At 40.4% G+C, this 18,978-nt stretch overlaps 1 protein-coding gene across 3 annotated transcripts in view; it reads left to right on the top strand.

Moving 5' to 3' along the window:
- Positions 1-18,978, top strand: part of USP18 (ubiquitin specific peptidase 18) — a 62,801-nt gene that overhangs the window by 40,858 nt on the left and 2,965 nt on the right. For all 3 annotated transcript variants that reach the window (XM_045775409.2, XM_087855439.1, XM_087855440.1), the window contains 2 exons: positions 3,263-3,394; positions 4,390-4,439. In XM_045775409.2, coding sequence (XP_045631365.2) covers positions 3,263-3,394; positions 4,390-4,439 — 182 coding nt within the window. The remainder of the gene's footprint in view (positions 1-3,262; positions 3,395-4,389; positions 4,440-18,978) is intronic.

The following is an 18,978-nucleotide window of genomic DNA, read 5'->3' as shown; positions in this document are numbered from 1 at the left end:
TGCTTTGTCAAAGATTAGTTGAGCATAGAGGGTTGAGGGTCCATTTCTGGGTTCTCTATTCTGTTCTATTGATCTATAGGTCTGTTTTTGTGCCAGTACAATGCTGTCTTGGTGATCACGGCTTTGTAATATAGTTTGAAGTCAGGCATGGTGATGCCCCCAGCTTTGGTTTCCTTTTTCAATATTCCTCTGGCTATTCGGGGTCTTTTCTGGTTCAATACAAATTTTAAGATGATTTCCTCCAATACTGTGAAAAATGTTGATGGTATTCTGATAGGCATTGCATTGAATGTATAGATTGCTCTGGGCAGCACAGACATTTTCACCATGTTTATTCTTCCAACCCATGAGCACGGAATGTTTTTCCATCTCTTTGTGTCTTCTTCAGTTTCCTTCATAAGTCTTCCGTGGTTTCTAGGGTATAGATCCTTTCCCTCTTTGGTTAGGTTTATTCCAAGGTATCTCATGGTTTTTGGTGCCATTGTAAATGGAATTGGTTCCTTAATTTCTCTTTCTTCAGTCACATTGTTAATGTATAGAAGTGCCAATGATTTCTGTGCATTGATTTTGTGTGCTGCCACATTGCTGAAATGCTGTATGAGTTCTACTAATTTGGGTGTGGAGTCTTTTGGGTTTTCCACGTAAAATATCAAGTCATCTGTGAAGAGAGAGAGAGTTTGACTTCTTCTTTGCCCATTTGCATGCTTTTATTTATTTATTTATTTATTTATTTATTTATTTATTTATTTATTGTGGTCTGATTGCTGAGGCTAAGACTTCTAGTACTATGTTGAACAAGTGGTGGCAGTGGGCATCTTTGTTGTGTTCCTGACCTGAAGGGAAAAGGTCTCAGTTTTTTCCCATTGAGAATGATATGTGCAGTGGGCTTTTCATAGATGGCTTTTATGATGTTGAGGTATGTTCCCTCCATCCCTATACTTTGAAGAGTTTTAATAAGTAAAGGATGCTGTAGTTTGTGAAATACTTTTTCTGCATCAACTGAGAGGATCATATGGTTCTTGTCTCTTCTTTCATTAATTTGATCGATCATGTTGATTGATTTGTGAATGTTGAACCACCCTTGCATCCCAGGAATAAACCCCACCTGGTCGCGGTGAATAATCCTTTTAATGTACTGTTGGATCCTATTGGCTAAGATCTTTGTGAGTGTTTTGGCATCCGTCTTCATCAGGAATATTGGTCTGTAATTCTCCTTTTTTTATAATAATTTTTTTATTATGTTAGTCACCATACAGTACATCCCCGGTTTCTGATGTAAGGCTCGATGATTCATCAGTTGCGTATAACACCCAGTGCACCATGCAATACATGCCCTCCTTACTACCCATCACCAGTCTATCCCATTCCCCCACCGCCCTCTCCTCTAAAGCCCTCAGTTTGTTTCTCATAGTCCATAGTCTCCCATGCTTCATTCCCCCTTCTGATTACCCCCCCTTTCTTTATCCCTTTCTTCTCCTACCAATCTTCCTAGTTCTTATGTTCCATAGATGAGAGAAACCATATGATAATTGTCTTTCTCTGCTTGACTTATTTCACTTAGCATTTTCTCCTCCAGTGCCATCCATGTTGCAGCAAATGTTGAGAAATCATTCTTTCTGATAGCTGAGTAATATTCCATTATATATATGGACCACATCTTCTTAATCCAGTCATCTGTTGAAGGGCATCTCAGCTCCTTCCACAATTCAGCTATTGTGGACAATGCTGCTATGAACATTGGGGTGCATATGGCCCTTGTCTTCACTACGTCTGTATCTTTGGGGTAAATACCCAGTAGTGCAATTGCTGGATCACAGGGTAGCTCAATTTTTCACTTTTTAAGGGACCTCCACACTGTTTTCCAGAGTGGCTGTACCAACTTGCATTCCCACCAACAATGTAGGAGGGATCCCCTTTCTCCACATCCTCTCCAACAATTGTTGTTTCTTGCCTTGTCAGTTTTTGCCATTCTAATTCTCCTTTTTGATGGGGTCTTTGGTTTGGGGATCAGGATAACGCTGGCCTCGTTGAACAAGTTTTGACGTTTTCCTTCCATTTTTATTTTTGGAGCAGCATAATAGGTATGATTTCTTCTTTAAATGTTTGGTAGAATTCCCCTGGGAAACCATCTGGCCCTGGACTCTTGTTTTTTGGGAGGTTTTTGATTATTGTTTCAATTTCCTTGCTGGCTATTCGTCTGTTCAGATTGACTGTTTCTTCTTGTTTCAGTCTTGGTAGTTTATAAGTTTCCAGAAATGCATCCATTTCTTCCAGATGCCTAGTTTGTTGGCATATAGCTGCTGGTAATAAGTTCTAATAATTGTCTCTATTTCCTTAGTGTTGGGTGTGATTTCTCCCCTTTTATTCATGATTTTATTACTTTGGGTCCTTTCTCCTTTCTTTTGGATAAGTCTGGCCAGAGGTTTATCAATCTTATTAATTCTTTCATAGAACCAGCTTCTAGTTTCACTGATCTGTTCAACTGTTCTTCTGGTTTCTATTTCATTGATTTCTTCTCTAATCTTTATTATTTCTCTTCTCCTGCTTGGTTTAGGCTTTATTTACTATTCTTTCTCCATATCCTTCAGTGTAAATAACTTGAATTTAAATAAAAACTTGAAACTATAATAAAAATGAAGCTATAATTCTTTTTTAAAAAAGATTTTATTTATTTTCTTGAGAGAGAGAGAGAAAGCACGAGCAGGGGGAGGGGCAGAGGGAGAGCAGGCACAGGGAGCCTGACATGGGGCTTGATCCCAGGACCCCGGGATCATGACCTGAGCCAAAGGCAGACACTTAATCGACTGAGCCACCCAGGCACACCTATTTCTAATTCTTGACTTGACCTTTGTAGTCACACATCTTGTGACTTCCCAGCACCCTCCCTGACTCCCATTTCCTCAGCTTGCTCTGTTCTGCTATGCTGCCAAGCCTTTACAATTTTGGGGTCCATTCGAGTATACCCCTTACCTAGAACTTGTCTGCTAGTCTTATTCATCCTTCAAGATCAATTCAAGCATGTCTTCTCTGGGGAGCTTTTCTCAGATGATTATTCCTTCCCCTTTTGGGGGGCATGGCATTATAATTGTGGCTTAATTAATTGTGAGATTCTTGAGTTCAAGGACTATTTTCTAGCCCCCTTGAAGAACAGTGCCTGGCACAGAGTAGGCACCAAATAAATATGTGATGAAATAATGTTTCTTTATTCTAGACTATGGTTAGAAAAGGAGGGATAATAATTTTGTGCCTTATGTTCTTCCAGCTTGGAAGACAGTACGAGCTCTTTGCTGTGGTTGCCCACGTGGGAGCAGCTGACTTTGGTCATTACTGTGCCTATATCCAGAATTCTGTGGATGGAAAATGGTTCTGCTTCAACGATTCCAATGTTTCTTGGGTGAGAACATTGTCCAAAATTTCCTCTTGTCCTGGATTAGCCACCTCTAATAAATTCTAGAGCCCAGGACTAGATGGGTCCCCAAGGTCAGGACACATTGTGAGCCGGTTCTCTCTGTGTGGGGGGCCTTTAAACAGTCCTTTTCTTTATAAAAAGCTTTTTTAAATTCAAGTACAGTTGACACAATGTTACATTAGTTCCAGGTGTATATAGTGACTCAACAAGTTTATGCATTATGCTGTGCTCACTGCAAGTGTAGCTACCATCTGTCACTGTACAAAGCTATCACAGTATCACTGAATATATTCCTTATGCTGTGCCTTTTTTTTTTTAAGAAAAGAGATAGAGAGAGAGCAAGTGGGGGGTGCATAGGGAAAGAATCCCAAGCACACTCCACATAGAGCCCGTATGTGAGGCTTGAACTCATGACCCTGAGATCATGACCTGAGCTGAAATCAAGAGTCCAATGCTTAACTGACTGAGCAACACAGGTGCCCTATGCTGTGCCTTTTATTCATGTGATTTATTCATTCCATAACTGGAAGCCTGTATCTTCCACTCCCCTTCACCCATTGTGCCCATCCCCCCCTCCCCTCTGGCAACCATTGGTTTGTTTTATTTATAGTTCTGATTCTGCTTAAAGTCCTTTTCTGCATGAAGTCCCCATCTGGTGTATAACCCTGTGAGAGTTCCCTTAGCTCAGTGTCTAGGTTTTTTGGTGTCTTCATGCTCTGTGGGAGATTTATGGGAAGCAAGAAGAGTTAGATATATGTAAGTTAGAACCAAGCACGATCAAGTTTAAAGAGAGGGAGCAGGGTACTAAAAGAGGCTTCATAAACATGGCATCCTATCACCAGATGATCCAGGTCTTGAGAGGTACTGGGGGGGGGGTTGTCTGGTTGAGTGAGGGAGGGTAAATTGAAGCACCCTGTACTCTCCAGGTGCTTAACATATGTCGGCTGGTTGCTTCACTTCATCTATTTATGTACTTCCAGGTATCCTGGGAAGACATCCAGTGTACTTATGGAAATCATAACTACCGCTGGTAAGGGAAGTGTTTGAGTGATGGAAACCCAATGAGTTTACGCAGGGTTCTTATTGCTGTATAAAACTCAAGGATTCAGCTGCCACTTGTATTTGGATAACTCTTCAGTGACTAACTGTTCAGCCTCATCTCTCATTACACGTCTCACCATACCATGCATTTTTCATAATTTAGATGCCAATAATACTAAAGTATAACCAGCTCCCCAAACATCTTAGCCTCCATGGGTTGCACATGCAGTTCCTGGTCTCTTTTTCTCTCTCTTAATTTATTAGTGAGGCAAACTCCCACTTACACTTTAATATCTCTGCTTTTCCTACTCTGTAAAGCCTTCACTGATTGATGCTGGAAGATTTGTAGGGGCCTCTCATATACTTGCCCTGAACTTTAAGCATATGTACTTTATAGCGAGGACCACCCTGTTTGTAATTGTTTGCATATATCATTTTCTTTTATATTAGACCATAAACTATTTGGGATCAGGGAATATTCTTTTATTTTTCTTTGGTACAGTGGCTTGCATTTAGTAAATGGCTATAAATATATTTTTAAAAATCAACAACTACACAGGGGCAGCTAGAGAAAAAAACTGGATGAAGGGTTTTTTTGAAGATTTTTTAAAAAATTTATTTGAGAGAGAGAGCACAAGCATGGGGAGCAGCAGGCAGAGGGAGAAGCAGACTCCTCACTGAGCAGGGAGCCAGATGTGGGGCTTGATCCCAGAACACTGGGATCATGGCCTGAGCTGAAGGCAGACACTTAACTGACTGAGCCACCCAGGTACCCCAGGATGAAGGTTTTTAAATTTATTTTATTTTATTATCTTTTTTTTATTATGTTCAGTTAGCCACTGTATAGTACACCATTAGTTATTTATGTGGTGTTCAGTGATTCATTAGTTGCATATAACACCCAGTGTTATCACAACATGTGCCTCCCTTAATACCCATCACCCAGCTACCCCGTCCCCCCACCCCCCACCCTTCTGAAACTCTCAGATTGTTTCCCAGAGTCCATAGTCTCTCATGGTTCATCTCCCTCTCTGATTTCTCCCCGTTCAGTTTTCCCTCACTTCCCCTATATTCCTCCATGGAATACCATATGTTCCGCATATGACTGAAACCATATGATAATTGTCTTTCTCTGTTTGACTTATTTCACTCAGCATAATCCCCTCCAGGTCCATCCATGTCAATGCAAATGGTGGGTATTCATCCTTTCTGAAGGCTGAGTAATATTCCATTGTATAAATGGATCACATCTTCTTTATCCATTCATCTGTTGAAGGGCACCTCAGCTCCTTCCACAGTCTGGCTATTGTGGACATTGCTGTTATAAACATTGGGGTGCATGTGTCCCTTCTTTTCACTACATCTGTATCTTTGGGGGCAAATACCCAGCAGTGCAATTGCTGGGACATGGGGTAGCTCTATTTTTATCATCTTCAGGAAACTCCATACTGTTTTCCTGAGTGGCTGTACCAGCTTGCATTCCCACCAGCAGTGGAAGAGGATTCCCCTTTCTCCACATCCTCACCGACATTTGTTGTTTCCTGTCTTGTTAATTTTTGCCATTCTAACTGGTGTAAGGTGGTATCTCATTGTGGTTTTGATTTGTATTTCCCTGATGGCTAGTGATATTGAACATTTTTTCATGTGTCTGTTAGCCGTTTCATGTCTTCTTTGGAGAAGTGTATGTTCATTTCTTTTGTCCATTTTTTGACTGGATTGTTTGTTTTGGGGGTGTTGAGTTTGAGAAGTTCTTTCTAGATCTTGGATACCAGCCTTTATCTGTAATGTCGTTTGCAAATATTTTCTCCCATGTCATGGGTTGCCTCTTAGTTTTGTTGACTGTTTCCTTTGCTGTGCAGAAATTTTCTTATCTTGATGAAGTCCCAGTAGTTCATTTTTGCTTTTGTTTCCCTTGCCTTTAGAGATGTGTCTCAAAAGAAGTTGCTGTGGCCAATGTCGAAGAGGTTATTGCCTATATTCTCCTCTAGGATTTTGATGGATTCCTGTCTCACATTGAGGTCTTTCATCCATTTTGAGTTTATATTTGTGCATGGCATAAGAAAACGATCCAGTTCCATTCTTCTGCATGTGGCTGTCCAGTGTTCCCAGGACCATTTGTTGAAGAGACTGTCTTTTTTCCATTGGGTATTCTTTCCTGCTTTGTCAAAGATTAGTTGAGCATAGAGGGTTGAGGGTCCATTTCTGGGTTCTCTATTCTGTTCTATTGATCTATAGGTCTGTTTTTGTGCCAGTACAATGCTGTCTTGGTGATCACGGCTTTGTAATATAGTTTGAAGTCAGGCATGGTGATGCCCCCAGCTTTGGTTTCCTTTTTCAATATTCCTCTGGCTATTCGGGGTCTTTTCTGGTTCAATACAAATTTTAAGATGATTTCCTCCAATACTGTGAAAAATGTTGATGGTATTTTGATAGGGTTTGCATTGAATGGATAGATTTCTCTGGGTAGCATAAACATTTTAACAATATTTGTTCTTCCAATCAATGAGCACAAAATATTTTTCCATCTCTTTGTGTCTTCCTCAATTTCTTTCATGAGTGTTCTATACTTTTCAGAGTACAGATCCTTTACCTCTTTAGTTAGTTCTTCCCGAAGTATCTTAGGGTTTTGGTGAAATTGTAAATGGGATCAGTTCCTTTGTTTCCCCTTTATTCTGCCTGTTAGTGTATAGAAATGCACTTTTGTGCAATGATTTTATATTTTGCCACTTTGCTGAATTCCTATAATCAGTTCTATCAGTTTTTTTGTGAAGTCTTTTGGGTTTTCCACATAGAGTATCATGTCATCTATGAAGAGTGAAAGTTTGACTTCTTTGCCAATTTAGATGCTTTTTATTTGTTTTTGTTGTCTGATTGATTTGAGTATTATGTTGAACGACAGTGGTGAGAGTGTTCTGTCCCTGTCTTGTTCATGACCTTAGGGGGAAAGCTCTCAGTCTTTCCCCATTGAGAACGATTTTCACTGTGTGCTTTTTGTGTCTGGCTTTTATTATATTGAGGTCTGTTCCTTTTTTTTAAATTGTTTTTATTATGTTATGTTAGTCACCATACAGTACATCCCTGGTTCCCGATGTAAAGCTCGATGCTTCATTAGTTGTGTATAACACCCAGTGCACCATGCAATACGTGCCCTCCTTACTACCCATCACCAGTCCATCCCATTCCCCCACCCGCCTCCCCTCTGAAGCCCTCAGTTTGTTTCTCAGAGTCCATAGTCTCTCATGCTTCATTCCCCCTTCTGATTACCCCCCTTTCTTTATCCCTTTCTTCCCCCACCGATCTTCCTAGTTCTTATGTTCCATAGATGAGAGAAATCATACGATAATTGTATTTCTCTGCTTGACTTATTTCACTTAGCATTATCTCCTCCAGTGCCGTCCATGTTCTTTTTATCCCTACCCTATGGAGAGTTTTAATCAAGAAAAGATACAGTATTTTGTCAGATGCATTTTCTGCATCAGTTGAGAGAATCATATGATTCTTGTCCTTTCTTATATTAATGTGGTGTATCACATTGACTGATTTGTAGATATTCCTTGCAGCCCAGGAATAAATCCCACTTGGTCCTGGTAAATGATTCTTTGAATGTACTGTTGGATCCTATTTGCTAGTATCTTGGTGAGAATTTATGCATCCATGTTCATCAGGTCTGTAATTCTCCTTTTTGATGGGGCCTTTTTCTGGTTTGGGGAGCAAGGTAATGTTGGCTCTTATAGTGAGTTTGGAAGTTTTCCTTCCATTTCTATTTTTTTTAAAGTGGAAGAATAGGTAGGATTTCTTCTTTAAATGTTTGATAGAATTCACCTGGGAACACACAGCCATGCACAGCGTCTTCCTCCTGCCTGGGCTCCCAACTATCTCAGCCCCTGCCCTGGCTTCCAGACTTGTCCCAGGAGGTTCCTCTCAAATGAAACTGTGAAATAGTGGTTCACAGGCCAGAGCTAGCCCGCAACGAGTTTTGCCGCTGCTGCTCTTGGGTTGTTGTGTTTTTTATTTTGTTGTTGTTTTAAAACTTTGATGTAGGAAGAAAAAAGATGGGAGAGGAGTAGGGGTCCCCTTTTTCACCTGGTCCCCTGAGTCAAGTTGGATATGTACCAGACCATCCTGAAAACCCATGGAATCAGCCTGAGATGCAAGAAGATACATATGAATCCCTACAAATGAACATCTCCAGAGCTGAGTATTGAGGTACAAAGTGGGGAGCTATGAATCCACGCACAGATATCAGAAGATAAGCGGAAGGGGGAGGGAGCCGATGCACTCAGGCACCAGGAAGCAGTAGCTACTTGCACTAGGGAGTAGGCCAGACTCAAGGACTGGCACCCGTGAGAAAGCAGACTGAGACTGTGAGCCCGGGAATTCACGTGACCAGATGGAAAAAACAGAGCCCTGGAGTGCTCACTGGAACCGAACTAAAACCGGGACCTTGGGAGCGTGCATGCATCCAAACTTAAAACCGGAGCTCCGGAGCACACATTCGAACTAGACTGAAACCGAGAGCTTGGGAGCATGCGCGTGCGACCTGACTGAAAACCAGAGCTCTGGAGGGCTCAGTGGAACTGGACTGATAATGGGAGCTTGGGAGCGTGCGTGTGATCAGACTGAAAACCGGCACTCCAGAGCGCCCGAACCACACTGAAACAGAGAGCTCGGGAGCGTGCGTGGGAACTGGGGGTGGCTGGCAGTGTTAGAAGCACAAAGGACAGAGACATGCCAGCCCTGGAAGTGGGGGGGCACCGGCTGTGGGGCGCACAACCCAGGACACTGCAGGGTTTTTGACAGCACCGACAGAAACAGTAAAAGAGGCCATGAGAGCTCAGTGGAGAGCAGACTGCGATCTTTCTCTTCTGAGACAGAGGCTAGGATATGGCCGCTGCTGTTCTGACTCTCAGAAGAGTCACAGAAAACCGCCAGGGAAAGCCACCAGAGAACAAAAGCCCAGAAATACCAGCTCACATTGTGCCCATCACCATCCCCCCTCACGGGACAGGGCGACTCTACCCAAACAGGGTTGCTTGAATATCAGTGCGGCAGGACCCTCACCCAGAAGGCAGGCTGAAAAATCGAGAAGCCCACATTCCTAAGGTCCCTATAAAACAAGTGCACACTGCCTGGGTCCTGGTCAAGAATTTGGGCTCTGGGCAACCCCACAACCTCTCCTCATCTCATCAGAATGTTGACGAGGAAAAATCCCTCCCAGCAAAGAAAATATAATGAGGCTGTGGCCTCTGCCACAGAACTAATGGATATGGACATAACAAAATTATCAGAAATGGAGTTCAGAGTAACAATGGACAAGATGATGTGTAGACTTGAAAAAAGTATTAACAAAAATATTAACGAGAATATAGAATCTCTAAGGGCAGAAATGGGAGCGAATTTGGCCGAAATTAAAAATGCTGTGAATCAAATGCAGTCAAAACTAGATGCTCTGACGGCCAGGGTAAATGAGGCAGAAGAATGAATTAGTGAATTGGAGGATGGGATGGTAGAAGAGAAAGCTAAAACAGAAACTTGGCTCAAAAAAATCCAATCTCAAGAACGTAGATTACAGGAGATTACTGACTCAATGAAACATTACAATGTCAGAATCATTGGCATCCCCGAGGGGGTGGAGAAAGAGAGAGGTTTAGAAGAGATATTTGAACACATTGTAGCTGAAAAATTCCCTAATCTGGCAAAGGAAACAAGCATTCATGTATAAGAGGCAGAGAGGACGCCTCCCAAGGTCAATGACAACAGACCTACACCACGTCTCGTCATAGTGCAATTCGCAAATATTAGATCCAAGGATACAGTATCAAAATTGGCCAGAGCAAAAAGATTTCTCATGTACAGAGGCAAAAATATCAGAATAATGCCAGACCTGTCTACACAGAACTGGAAAGAGAGGAAGGGTTGGCAGGGTATTTTTAAAACTCTATCCTAGAAAAATATGCAGCCAAGGATTCTTTATCCAGCAAGGCTGTCATTCAGAATTGATGGAGAGATAAGGACCTTCCAAGACTAGCAGAAACTGACCAATTTCGTAACCACAAAACCAGCCCTACAGGAGATATTAAGGGGGGTTCTATAAAAGTAAAAAGGCCCCAAGAGTGATACAGAACAGAAGGTGACAATCACAGAAAGAAAGACTTTACAGGCAACATGGCATCATTAAAATCATATCTCTCAATAATCAGTCTCAATGTGAATGGCCTAAATGCGCCCATAAATGCCACAGGGTTGCAGATTGGATAAAAAGACATGACCCATCCATTTGCTGTCTACAAGAGACTCATTTTGAACCTAAAGATACATCCAGACTGAAAGTAAAGGGATCGAATACCATCTTTCATGCCAATGGACCTCAAAAGAAAGCTGGGGTAGCAATTCTCATATCAGATAGATTGGATTTTAAACTAAAGACTATAGTTAGAGATACAGAAGGGCACTATATTATTCTTAAAGGATGTATCCAACAAGTGGATATGACAATTATAAATATATATGCCCCCAACAGGGGAGCAGCAAGATACACAAGCCAACTCTTAACCAGAATAAAGAGACATATAGATAAAAATATGTTAATAGTAGGGGACCTCAACACTCCACTATCAGCAATAGACAGATCACCTAAGCAGAAAATCAACAAAGAAACGAGATTTGAATGCCATACTAGACCAGATGGACCTCATTGATATATATAGAACACTATACTCCAGAACAAAAGAATACTTATTCTTTTCTAACGAGTATGGAACGTTCTCCAGAATACATCATATGCTGGGTCACAAAACAGGTCTCAACTGATACCAAAAGATTGAAATTATCCCCTGCATATTCTCAACCACAATGCTTTGAAATTAGAACTCAATCACAAGGGAATTTGGAAGAAACTCAAACACTTGGAAAGAAGAACCATCCTGCTCAAGAATGATTGGATAAATCAGGAAATCAAAATCAATTTAAACAATTTATGGAGACCAATGACAATGAAAACACAATGGTCCAAAACCTATGGGATACTACAAAGGCAGTCCTAAGGGGAAAATATATAGCCATCAAAGCCTCACTCAAAAGAATAGAAAAATCTAAAATGCAGTTTTTATATTCTCACCTCAAGAAGCTGGAACAGGAATAGATGAATAGGCCTAATCCACACACAAGAAAGCAGTTGATCAAGATTAGAGCAGAGATCAATGAATTAGAAACCAGGAGCACAGTAGAGCAGATCAACAGAACTAGAAGCTGGTTCCTTGAAAGAATAAATAAACTCGATCAGCCACTGGCAAGACTTATTCAAAAGAATAGAGGGAGGACGCAAATTGACAAAATTATGAATGAAAAGGGAAAGGTTACATCCAACCCCAACGAAATAGGAAGGATCATTAGAAACGTGTATCAACAGCTTTATGCCCAAATTAAACAACCTGGAAGAAATGGATGCCTTCCTGGAAACTTATAAAGTACCAAGACTGAAAAGGAAGAAATTGATTTTTTAAACAGACCGATTAATTGTGAAGAGATTGAAGCAGTGATCAAAAACCGCTCCAAAAACAAGAGTCCAGGGCCTGACGGATTTCCCGGGGAATTCTACCAAACATTCAAAGAAGAAATAATATCTATTCTCCTGAAGCTGTTTCAAAAAATAGAAAGAGAAGGAAAGCTACAAACCTCATTCTATGAGGCCATTATTACCTTGATCCCCACACCAGGCAAAGACCCCATCAAAAAGGAGAATTACAGACCGATATCCCTGATGAATATGGACGACAAAATTCTCAACAAGATCCTAGCTAATAGGATCCAACAGTACATTAAAAGGATTATCCATCATGACCAAGTGGGATTCATCCCTGGGATGCAGTGATGGTTCAGCATTCGCAAATCGATCAGTGTGATAGATCATAGAACAAGAAAAGAGTCAGGAACCATATGAACCTCTCACTTGATGCAGAAAAAGCATTTGACAAAATACAGCATCCTTTCCTGATTAAAACCCTTCAGAGTGTAAGGATAGAGGGTATATTCCTCAATCATAAAAACCATCTATGAAAAGCCTACAACAAATATCATTCTCAATGGGGAAAAGCTGGAAGCCTTTCCCTTAAGATCAGGAACACAACAAGGATGCCCACTCTCACCATTATTATTCAACATAGTACTAGAAGTCCTTGCAACAGCAATCAGACAACAAAAAGGAATAAAAGGTATCCAAATTGGCAAAGAAGTCAAACTGTGTCTCTTCACAGATGACATGATACTCTACACGGAAAACCCAAAGGAATCCACCTCCAAACTACTAGAAGTTATAGAGCAATTCAGCAATGTGGCGGGATACAAAATCAATGCTCAGAAATCAGTTCCATTTCTATACACGAACGAGACTGAAGAAAGAGAAATTAGGGAATCCATCCCATTTACAATAGCACCAAAAATCATACGTAACCTTGGAATTAACTTAACCAGAGACATAAAGGATCTATATTCTAGAAGCTACAAATCACTCTTGAAAGACAGTGAAGAAGACACAAAAAGATGGGAAAGTATTCCATGCTCATGGATCGGAAGAATAAACATAGTTAAAATGTCTATGCTACCCAGAGCAATCTACACTTGTAATGCCATCCTGATCAAAATACCAATGACATTTTTCAAAGAACTGGAACAAATAGCCCTTAAATTTGTGTGGAACCAGAAAGGGCCCCGATTTGCCAAGGAATTGTTGAAAAGGAAAAACAAAGCTGGGGGTATCACGTTGCCGGATTTCAAGCTATACTAAGAAGCTGTGATCACAAAGACAGCATGGTACTGGCACAAAAACAGACACATAGACCAATGGAACAGAATAGAGAACCCGGAAATGGACCCTCGGCTCTTTGGGCAACTAATATTTGATAAAGCAGGAAAAAACATCCGGTGGGAAAAAGTCTCTTCAATAAATGGTGCTGGGAAAATTGGCCACTACATGTAAAAGAATGAAACTTGACCACTCTCTCACACCATACACAAAGATAAACTCCAAATGATGAAAGACCTCAATGTGAGACAGGAATCCATCAAAATCCTAGCAGAGAACATAGGCTGGAACCTCTTTAACATTGGGCACAGCAACTTTTTTCATGACACATCTCCAATGGCAAGAGAAACAAAAGCAAAAATGAACTTGTGGGACTTCATCAAGATAGAAAGCTTCTGCATAGCCAAGGAAACAGTCAAAAAAATTAAGAGGCAGCCCATGGAATGGGAGAAGATATTTGCATATGACGGTACAGATAAAAGCCTGGTATCCAAGATCTACAATATATGCAAGTAATGAATCATGGAACTTTACATCAAAAACTGGGGATGTACTGTATATCGACTAACATAATATAATAAAAAATGTTATTATTTAAAAAAAGAGCTTCTCAAACTTAATACACAGGAAACAAATAAATCAAATATGGGCAGAAGATATGAACAGACACTGTTCCAATGAAGACATACAAATGGCTAAGAGACACATGAAAAAATGTTCAAAATCATTAGCCATCAGGGAAATTCAAATCAAAACCACATTGAGATACCACCTTATGCCTGTTAGAATGGCAAAAATTGACAAGGCAGAAAACAAGAAATGTTGGAGAGGATATGGAGAAAGGAGATCCCTCTCACACTGTTGGTGGGAATGCAAGTTGGTAGAGCCACTTTGGAAAACTGTGTGGAGGTCCCTTGAAAAGTTAAAATTGAGCTACCCTGTGATCCAGCAATTGCCCTACTGGTTATTTACCCCAAAGATAGAGACATAGTGAAGAGAAGGGCCATATGCACCCCAATGTTTATATCAGTATTGTCCACAATAGCTGAGTTGTGAAAGGAGCCAAGATGCCCTTCAAGAGACGATTGGATTAAGAAGCTGTGGTCCATATATACAATGGAATATTACTCAGCTATCAGAAAGAACGATTTCTCAACATTTGTTGCAACATGGATGGCACTGGAGGAGAAAATGCTAAGTGAAATAAGTCAAGCAGAGAAAGACAATTATCATATGGTTTCTCTCATCTATTGAACATAAGAACTAGGAGGATCAGTAGGAGAAGAAAGGGATAAAGAAATGGAGGGTGATCAGAGGGGGGAGTGAAGCATGGGAGACTGTGGACTCTGAGAAACAAACTGAGGGCTTCAGAGGGGAGAGGGTGGGGGAATGGGATAGGCTGGTGATGGGTAGTAAGAAGGGCACGTATTGCATGGTGCACTGGGTGTTATATGCAACTAATGAATCATCCAACTTTACATCAGAAACCAGGGATGTACTGTATGGTGACTAGCATAATATAATAAAAAATTATTAAAAAAGAAACTTTGTTGTATTTGCCAGCCTTTAAAGAAAAAAAAAGAATTCACCTGGAAAGCCATGTCCCTGGGTTCTGTTACTTGGGAGGTTTTTTATTTACTGCATCAATTTCCTTGCTGGTTATGGGTCTAATCAGGTTTTGTATTTCTTCCTGTTTCAGTCTGGATAATTTATGTTTCTAGGAACGCATCCTTTTCTTCCAGATTGCCTAATTTTTTGGCATATAGTTTCTTTATATTCTTATAATTGTTTGTATGTCTTTGGTGTTGGTTGTGATCTTTTCTCTTTCATTCATGATCTTGCTAGTTTGCCTTTATCTTTTTTTTTTTTTTTTTTGATGTCTGTCTATGGGTGTTATTAATTCTTTCAAAGAATCAGCTTCTGATTTCACTGATCTGTTCTGTTTTTTTTAATTTCCTTATCATTGATTTCTGCTCTAATATTTATTAGTTCTCTTTTCCTGCTGGTTTTATGCTGTATTTGCCGTTCTTTCTCTAGCTTCTTTAATTGTGAGCTTAGCTTGTATACGTGAGACTTCTCTTGTTTGTTGAGAAAGGTCTGTATTGCTATGTACTTCCCTCTAGGACTGTATTTGCTGCATACCAAAGATTGTGAGCAGTTGTATTTTAATTTTCATTTGTTTCCATGAATAAAAAAATAAATTTCTTGGTTGACCCATTCATAATCTTTAGTAGAATGCTCTTTTTTTTTTTAAAGATTTTATTTATTCATTCGACAGAGATAGAGACAGCCAGCGAGAGAGGGAACACAAGCAGGGGGAGTGGGAGAGGAAGAAGCAGGCTCATACCAGAGGAGCCTGATGTGGGGCTCGATCCCATAACGCCGGGATCACGCCCTGAGCCGAAGGCAGACGCTTAACCGCTGTGCCACCCAGGCGCCCCTTTAGTAGAATGCTCTTTAACCTCCATGTACTTGTGTTCCTTCCACATTTTCTCGCGATGAAGTTCAAGTTTTAAAGCACGGTGGTCTGAAAATATGCAGGGAATAATCCCAATCTTTTGGTACTGGTTGAAACCTCATTTGTGACCCAGTATGTGATCTCTTCTGGAGAATGTTCCAGAATGTGTATTCTGCTGCTTTAGGATGACATGCTCTCTCTCTATATCTGTGAAGTCCTTCTGGTCCAGTGTGTCATTCAAAGCCCTTGTTTCCTTGTTGATCTTTTTTTTAATAATATTTTTTTATTATGTTAGTCACCATACAGTACATCCCTGGTTTTTGATGTAAAGTTCCATGATTCATTAGTTGCGTATAACACCCAGTGCACCATGCAATACGTGCCCTCCTTACTACCCATCACCAGCCTATCCCATTCCCCCGCCCCCTCCCCCTCTGAAGCCCTCAGTTTGTTTCTCAGAGTCCATAGTCTCTCATGGTTCATTCTCCCTTCTGTTTACCCCCCTTCCTTTATCCCTTTCTTCTCCTACCGGTCTTCCTACTTCTTATGATCCACAAATGAGTGCTTGTTGATCTTCTGCTTACGTCATATGCCCATTGCTGTGAGAGGGGTGTTAAAGTCCCCTATTATTGTATTACTATCCATGTGTTTCTTTAATTTTGTTATTAATTGGCTTATTAATTGGCTGTTCCAATCTAGGGGCATAAATATTTGCAATTGCTAGATCTTTTGGTGGATGGACCCTTTAATTATGATCTTTCTTTATCACTTATTACATTGTTTGGACTAAAATCTATTTTGTCTGATGTAAGGATGGCTACTCCAGCTTTCTTTGGATATCCATTAGCATGATAAATGGTTCTCCACTCCCTCACTTTTAATCTGGATGTGACTTTGGGTCTAAAATATGTCTCTTATAGACAGCATTTCAATGGGTCTTGTGTTTTTATCCTTTGTGATACCCTCTGTCTTTTGATTGAAGCATTTAGTCCATTTACATTCAGAGAAATTATTGAAAGATATGAAGTTAGTGCCATTGTATTACATATAAAGTTGCTGTTTCTCTAGATAATCTTTCCTTTCTGGTCTTTGTTACTTTTGGACTCTCTCTTCACTTGAAGGATCTCCGTTAATATTTCTTGCAGGGCTGGTTTAGTGATCACAATTTTTTTCAATTTCTATTTGTCCTGGAATCTCTTTATCTCTCCTTCCATTCTGAATGACAGCCTTGCTGGATAAAATATTTTTGGCTGCATATTTTTCCCGTTTAGCATGTTGAATATATCATGCCAGTCCATTCTGGCCTGCCAGGTCTGTGGGTAGGTCTGCTGCCAGGCTTATGTTTCTACCCTTGTAGGTTAAGGACCTGTTGTCCCAAGCTGCTTTCAGGATTTTCTGTTTGTCTCTGAAATTTGCAAGCTTCACTATTATATGTTGACCCAGTTTTATTGATTTTTGAGGGGGGTTCTCTGTGCTTCCTGGACTTGAATGCCTGTTTCCTTTCACCGATTAGGGAAGTTTGCCTCTATATTTTGCTCAAATAAACCTTCTGCCCCCTTGCTGTCTCTTCTTCCTCTGGGACCCCAATTACTGTAATATTGTTTTGCTCTGTGGTGTCACTTATCTCTCGAATTCCTCCCTCATGATTCAATAGTTGTTTATCTCTCTTTTTCTCAGCTTTTTTATTCTCTATCATTTTGTCTTCTATATCACTGACTCTCTTCTGCCTCATTTATCCTAGCAGTTAGAGCCTCCATTTTGGATTGCATCTCAATAATGCCTTTTTTGATTTCAGCCTTATTATATTTTAATTCCTTTTTTTCTCCAGAAAGAGATTTTCTGGTGTCTTCTATGATTTTTTCAAGTCCCCTGATATCTTTGCTATCACTGTAGTTCTGTTTTATTATCAAATTCTAGTTCTGTCATCTTACTTATATCCATATTGATTAAGTCCCTGGCAGTGAGTACTGCCTCTTGTTGTCTTTTTTGTTGAGTTCTTCTGCGTTGTCATTATGTCCAGAGAAGAATAGATGAAAGAGAATGGAAAAGATAAAAATAGCAACAATGACCCCAGGAAAATATACACTAAAGAAATCAGAAGAGATCAGAAACCAAAAAAAAAAAAAAAAGAATAAAATCAAACAGGTGAACAGAACAGAAAAATAAACTTGATTCTGGGTGTATTTTGATCTCTTTGTCAGAAGAAACTAGATCCCAAATTTGTAAAGAAAGAAAAACATATATGTGTGTGTGTGTATATATATATATATGAAATTGAAAACAAAGCAATCCAAAAATGATAAATATATATAAGATGTAAATGTAAAAATATAAATTAAAAAATTCCTAAAAAAGAGTTGATAAAATAAATTAGGTGAAAAGGAAAAAATTTAAAACTGAAAGACTAAAGAATGAGAAAAACCCATGAATTCTACATACTGTTTTCTCTTACCGCTGGAATTTTGCAGTTCGTATGATCAGTAAACTTGGTATTAGTCAGATGTTCTTGCTGATATTCTGAGGGAGGGGCCTGTTGCACTGATTCTCATGTGTCTTTGCTTGGGTGATATTGTGCCCCCTTAGCAAGGGAGCTGGGCTCAGTATAAATGGCTCTGGATTGCTCTATGTGGGTTTTGTTCCCTGAAGGCTTCAGCACTGATTTGGCAGAAGAAAATAAAAATTGTGGTGACCCGATCTCCAGCCTTGGAGCTGAAAGCTTGCACCCCCGCCCCACTCCCCAGTATGCCCTCAGGGGAAAGCTATCAATCACTCTTGTCTCCCTGGTTTCTGTCTGCAGTGCTCACTTAGCCTGTGATGAAACATTTTTATCTCATGCATTGCAACACCCTTTTGAATATCCAAACTTTACAGACTCCTGTGGTGCTCACCCACGCCACTCCTCCCAGGGCAGGGAGGGAGGTTGCACCACAGTTCTGCCTTTTTCTTGGGTCCCTGCTTTGAGAGTGGTCCCCCAACCATGCAGCCATTCAGGGATTATGGCAACACCAAGCAGAAAACCCACTCCTGGGCTTGCTGTTTGCAGCCAGGTTCCCCGAGCCAATGCTTGGGAACTCTGACACACTCAGGCACCCTGTTCTTTCTGTGACCTTGGGGTTCCTGAGACCATATCATCCCACCTGGGATTCTGCCCTACTTTCCCACCTGAGCACCTTTCAAGCAGGGACATCCCCCACTGGAACAGACTTCTAAAAGTTCTGATTTTACACTCCGCTGCTTCTATTACTTTCCGTTAGCCAGCTTACGGAGACT

Source organism: Ursus americanus, chromosome 25 (genome assembly GCF_024610735.1).
Source record: "Ursus americanus isolate L20-20 chromosome 25, mUrsAme1.1.p, whole genome shotgun sequence".
Lineage (NCBI taxonomy): Eukaryota > Metazoa > Chordata > Mammalia > Carnivora > Ursidae > Ursus > Ursus americanus.
The sequence above is the reverse complement of the archived record's forward strand: the minus strand, read 5'-3'. Positions and strand labels throughout refer to the sequence as shown.